The sequence below is a fragment of the Branchiostoma floridae genome, chromosome 17 (genome assembly GCF_000003815.2).
Source record: "Branchiostoma floridae strain S238N-H82 chromosome 17, Bfl_VNyyK, whole genome shotgun sequence".
Lineage (NCBI taxonomy): Eukaryota > Metazoa > Chordata > Leptocardii > Amphioxiformes > Branchiostomatidae > Branchiostoma > Branchiostoma floridae.
Window position 1 is genome coordinate 4,701,324 of NC_049995.1, and position 6,263 is coordinate 4,707,586.

Genomic DNA, 6,263 nt, shown 5'->3' on the forward strand with positions numbered 1-6,263 from the left:
AAGTTAAGTTTTATGGTGTATGTCCTTTGAGTCCCGTAATTTCGCGCGGGTACACAATCTAGTAACCGGTGCGAATGGTTTCTCTCTGCCAGGTCCGCACCAACTTCGGGTTCATATAGCGGTGAGAAGCAGAACTCCAGTTAGAAGCTCTGACGAAGGTGTCTGAGAGACATCGAAACGTAAGCTATGTAAGTACCCACTGGTTGTGTACAAAGAATTCTCCTTCATCCAATACAAGTACTAGTGATAAACGCACTTTATTTATGTTGACCTTTGATATCAACGTTATGTGCCACCTATAGTATTTTCAATCAAACATCTTTTGTCACAATATGAGCAAATAGAAATTAACCGTTACAACTTCAACGGATCTATGCATGCACACTGCACAAAAACTATAAACAAACTGAATTTTGAAGGTTTTCTTGCAACTTCAGACTTAGAAAAAGCGGTCTGAGAAAGAGAGAAACTACGCACCAGATAAAGGTAAGTCCGGTGTTGGCTGGTCCATTGGTCCTGAGTAGTTCGACAATGTCAGCCTGCGTGCCGTCAGGGTTGACTTTTGTGAAGGTTGAGAAGACTGTACAGAACACTGTGACTCCAACTGTCAGACTAAGCATAGAAAACCATATCAATGAGTTGCTGTGAGCTTTATAAGTTGTACATAACCTGATATGTAGTTGTACAGATACTGATATATTTGCTTTAATTTCGGGGGTTGTCGAGTAACTGTAAAGAGTGAGAGGAAAGCCTACATCAAAGAACCTAACACCGTGGTGTGATGAATATGAAACCAAGCAGCACCTTATAGTAAGTTACACAGTTACCAAGCAAGTACAACCTCATAACTTGCATTACACTATTCGGCTATCCCATTCAAACAAAAACACAACAAATCTACACAATAAACACTACACATAAATTCCCTACTACATAGAAACACTGACCTGACCGTGCCGTTGGTGGCAGTTGTCCATATCACGTTCTTCACAGGCCCCATCTTACGGGTCATGCTGGTTCCTAAGACGAGGAAAATGCCGAAAGCTGCGCCTGTGTCCCAAGCAACCTGCGACAAGGCTTCGATCCAGAGCTTAGGGCTGCTTAACAAGCCTGCAGAAAGATGGATAATGGCATTTGATGAATACATCGTTAAAATTTTGTTACAACTCTATCCTTAACATCATCACAAATTCATTAACGATTGACCCTAATTTATCTCAATCAATTGAGGTGTAGCTCGTTTTGGTTTATAAGGAGACTTAGCAGCAACACTTTCTATCCCTTGCTCAAAGAACGCACATATATATCAACCTCAAATACAAACCATCACCCCTCAAGATCATGAGGATATCAGAATGTTTTCTAATGTATGTATAGATGTATGTGCTAACATTTGTATGAAACTGTTACATCATTTTCAACGTTAATTGACAACTGTTTGGGTGGTTTACACTCCTTTGCGTTTGGGACCGCATTGTAAACATCTGTGTTTATTGTAAATATTTGTGACCGCATCCGAACTGTGAGCAGCGACACCTGTCCTGCAGTACAATGTGAAATAGTCAGAATTGTCCTGAAGAAGGTGACAGACGGTCACCGAAATGTTGGTGAGAATAAAGCAGTGGTTGTGTAAAAAGATCTATTTAGCACTTACCCCAGTCAGGCGTACAGAAGAAGCTCAGCCCGACCCCGGCGTTGTTGAGAGTCAGAGCCCAGATGAGAGCGGTCAGCAGCAGGACGAGCAGCAGGGGTGTCATGGCGGTCATGGCCAGCTCGATACTCCCCACCCCCCGCCAGTTAGCTGCAGCACAGGCCACGGTGATGACGAATTGGAGGACAAGAGGCCAGTGGCTCTCCTATTGTACGGGTGGCGAAGAAGGCAACGCAATGCTTACCAATATACGATGTAGATAGAATGTTATCTTCATAGTCAGGCTTGCGAAGCACCATTTAGATATGTAAGTCGTGTTTACGTTACAAGCGCACATTAGAACACAGACACGCACACACACACACACATGCGCGCATAAACACACACACACACACACATACACATAAACACATACAAATACAGACACATGCACATACACGCATACACACACACACGTACACACACACACACATGCACAGCACACACACACACACACACACACACACACACACACACACACACACACACACACACACATACACAGCGCACACGCATGCACAAATACACACATACACAATTACAGTACATAATATCCTATATTTCCGGATGCCTAACGCTAAGAAACATTTGCACTAACCTGTTCGAACTGTTGCCACGCCATGATACTCTTATCGTAGGTTGTCGGAAGTGGGTAGAAGACGCACGCGATGGTGTAGAACACCGACCATCCGACAATCACTCCGAAGTAACAGCTATAAAAACAGGACATAGATCTTTAAAAAATGCCAACTCGTAGAGCCAAGATCGGCACATGCATGGACTACTGACATTGTTAGCAATGTCTAGAAAAATTGGCACGGAGAGGGAAGATAAGTCGATGAAGGCTAGAGATCCAGGTAAGAAGATACGCCAAAAAGCAGTTACTCGAGCAACTGGATATGATTTAGAGAGAGAAGATAGTACGCAAGTCAAAGTTCAATAAATATAATATTAAGTTTTGATCATTTGCAGTGTTACGATGCTCTTGGTGTAGTTTCAATTGATTTTATTTGCTGTTATTGTTAAGCTTTGATTATATAATTATGCTTAATTATTATTTAGATTATGTACATTACGTTTCATTACTGCTTTGATTCTGAGGGGGGAGCCATCAAAAGCTGCACAGGCTTCTGTTCCCCCTGCATGTTTCAATTCCATCTATTTATCATTTTTTTTATTGTTGTATATTTGCTGAAATGAATAAATAAAGTACACTCACGTAATGAGAAAGTTAAGACCAGCCATCCAACCCCCAAGCCATGTCGACTTTACCCCCAGAAGACCCTGGAACGCCATTGGTGGAGCTCTCCTGGTGAACCGACCAATGGAGACCTCGATGATGATGAGTGGGATGGACCAGAGGAACAGGAACACCAACCAGACCAGCAGGAACTGCAGACATCCTGAGAAAAAAAGTGATAATTACATATTGAAAAGCAAACATTGTTAATCGAACGAAACAAAACGTATTTCTGCGTTCGCGAATTTTTATTTAAAAAACGTTTTTGTACATGCACAAGAACATAAAGGGCCTGTATCTGTAACAGTCGGAGATGTAGCCATGAAGCAGTATATGTAAGTGCCACATAAGTGTAATTACTGCTATATTTCAATAAAGCTTTTTAAACAGAATTTGAAAAAAAAGCAAGCCGTTGGGTGCAATGGCTGATTGGGTAGAGTGTTCGCCTTGCTTTTCAGTAGGTCGTGAGTTCAAACCCCGGCCGAGTCATACCAAAGACTTTGAAAATCGTACATGCTGCTTTCTTTAATTCTTTACTTAGCACTCAGCATTCGGGAAAGAGTATGGTAGTTGAACACACACCACTACCAGTGGCCTAGCCCCCTACTGTTATGACTGCGCAAAGTTGTATGGCCCAGGGCTACTGATGGGCGCCGCTCTGTGTGCCATCAGGCGCGGGAAGGATTTTGCCTTTGACTTTTGACTGATGCCTACGTCTTAGATTAGATTTCCCGCCATGCGTGGCCCGGAGTCCCGAGGGACGCGGCACGTAGGGAGGAGAGATGTAGAGGCTTGTACTGAAAGTGTGCCCATGGGTTTGCTTCCCCAAGTAAAGAGGGATAAGGACCAATTAACACTACGTACCTTGCTCTCCGCAGTTGTTTGCCAGTATGCGGGGGAACCTCCATAGACTCCCGCCGCCCACCGCGCTGATGAACGTTAGAAGCAGCCCGGCCTTGGAGGAGAACATGGCGGCACCTCCTGATGCTTCCTGGGGGGACGTTTCACTGTCAGTATCTGATCCTGAACTGTCCGTGTCCTGAAGTGGAATAATAAGCAATCAGTGAAACAGTAGATATAACGTTATATACTGTACAAAAATAATATTCTATTAAGACAATTTTGATTTGATTATCCTTTGAGAACACCTATGAAATCTATTAGTTAGTATAGTCAGGAAGGTTGAACAAATGACTGAACATATAATATGAGTATGGAATACAGAACAATAGACTGTCCATTCTTTCACATTTTCTTCTTTGACCTTTGAATTTGCGTGGGGATTCTATGCTTCTATGACATAATATCCGTTTTCCGACATTTTTCTTCAAATGGTAAGGCATTTATGTGCTCATTTTTACAACGGCTTCGTACTATTTAGAGCGTGGTCGAAAAGTTTTTTTTTTTAAAAGGCATGAAAATTGATGTGCACGCGTATGTTATCCATATGATAAGATCAACATGCATATGAAACTAGTACCATTACTTGTGTACTAATACGAAAAGAGCCAAAGAGATAGTTATACAGTTATAGTATCATAATCATGATACGCAGTGACCTTTTGACACCGTGGACAGAATTACAGAAACTGGTCAGTCCGGTTCGCGACACGGTCCAAACAGTCTTTTAATTAAGGGTGCAGACAAACTTACGGTAGTGTATGACATCATAGTTTTTATGTAGTCAATTCGAACATACGCACATCATTCCGTTGATCAAACCGTTGAAAAAGAGAATGAAAAAGTTGCAAATTGAACAAAAAAAAAATTTAAACGCTACATCGTCATCGTCTTATTGTAATTGATATAGATGCAAAAATTAAGGCTATCCTTTTTGTGAAGTAATGAGTTAAACCAAATGAGATAATGCGCAGTCACATTTCTACGGTTTTCTCAAAAGATTTGACAGAACAGATAGCAAATAAGGATAACTAAATTCTGTTCGATATGTACACCAAATGCTGTCATAGGAACGCCCTCAACAATTGCTTGCCTTAGGCCTGTGGCACGATGGATGTCGACAGAGGTCTGATATGTCGTGTGTCACCTAGACAAGGCTTGCTCTAAAGCCCCGGTCACAAAGCGCGTACGATTCCTTACGATGGACGATTCCGCATATCGTACGATGAGCACAGTACATCGCAAGAAAATCGTAAGCATCGCAAGCCATCGCAACGCATCGGATGGTGTTCAAAATTTTTCCAGCGTCGCAAGATTTTTTACTTGTGTCTCTTCTGTATAGCCGTCTGACTGCTTTTGTGCTTCTTTAACCAACAAAATGTGGACATAGCTGTTAAATACCTTCCTATAATATCTTTAACTGTAAAAATAAATGAAAAAAGACCATGACAACAAGAGTATTACAAGCAAACGTTCAAATCAAGCGTGAGTACTGGTATGGTTATCTCGGCCTGCTACGTGTCAGGCTCTTTCGAAGATCGTATCATGATATGCTATCAACAAAAAGATGCCATCATACAAAAATCATATGATAAGCATTATATCATATGTATTTCCGACTCATAGAGCCTGCGTTTATGTTCGAGTTGTCCCCATGGTTATTACGATTATGGTAAACTGACCCAAGACCGACGAGAGCTGAGATTTGATCTAATTATAAGCTCATGACACGTGTATGAAGCGATCAAACAATTGTCTGCATCACCTGTGCGGGGCGCGCTGTTCTCTGGTTGCGACTGTGGCAGTTGCGACTGATATATTTCCCCTTTTCGTCAATATCGACAATATCAGGGAAAACTGAAACCATCACATCATGCTAAAAAATCATAAATCTATAACCTCATCAGTAGACAAAAATTGCCGTAATGAAGTCTGCTATGGGGGCAAATAAAATCTTACGACGATAGCGAAATTTTGAACATGTTCAAAATCCATTTCAGCTCTATTTTTCGCCATACGACGCTCCCCGATTTACTATGATTCACTGCGATTGACGCAGGCACGCTCTTATGACCTCATCGTACGATGCACTACGCGCTTTGTGACTACGGCTTTATATACTTAAACCATTGCTTCTGATTCTCCCCCGACTTACGACGCACTGCGCTTATCCTGCGCATCGGAAGGAATCGCAAGGAATCGTACGCGCTTTGTGACCGGGGCTTAAGGTGCTATAAAGGTAGTTTAGAATCCAAAAACATTCATCATTAGTTGCAATACGTGATACGTATAGTCAAAATCAAGCTGACCTAAACTTATTTCCCCCAAATACGTACATTTTCGACCAGCTGTGCCTCCTCGGATACTCCGTCGTCCGCCATTTTAACAAAATTACCTCATTAAAAATGTGGTTGTTCAACTTTCGGGGGATTC

General features: G+C 41.9%; 1 protein-coding gene across 1 annotated transcript in view; it reads right to left on the reverse strand.

Moving 5' to 3' along the window:
- The window catches only part of LOC118404169 (uncharacterized sodium-dependent transporter HI_0736-like), a 58,192-nt gene extending 51,929 nt beyond the window's left edge, over window positions 1–6,263 (reverse strand). The window contains exons 1-7 of the mRNA XM_035803188.1: window positions 6,167–6,263; window positions 3,795–3,969; window positions 2,910–3,093; window positions 2,289–2,403; window positions 1,655–1,856; window positions 948–1,110; window positions 478–612 (exon numbers count right to left, since the gene is read on the reverse strand). Of these exons, the coding sequence (XP_035659081.1) occupies window positions 478–612; window positions 948–1,110; window positions 1,655–1,856; window positions 2,289–2,403; window positions 2,910–3,093; window positions 3,795–3,969; window positions 6,167–6,211 (1,019 nt within the window). The 5' untranslated portion in view covers window positions 6,212–6,263. The remainder of the gene's footprint in view (window positions 1–477; window positions 613–947; window positions 1,111–1,654; window positions 1,857–2,288; window positions 2,404–2,909; window positions 3,094–3,794; window positions 3,970–6,166) is intronic.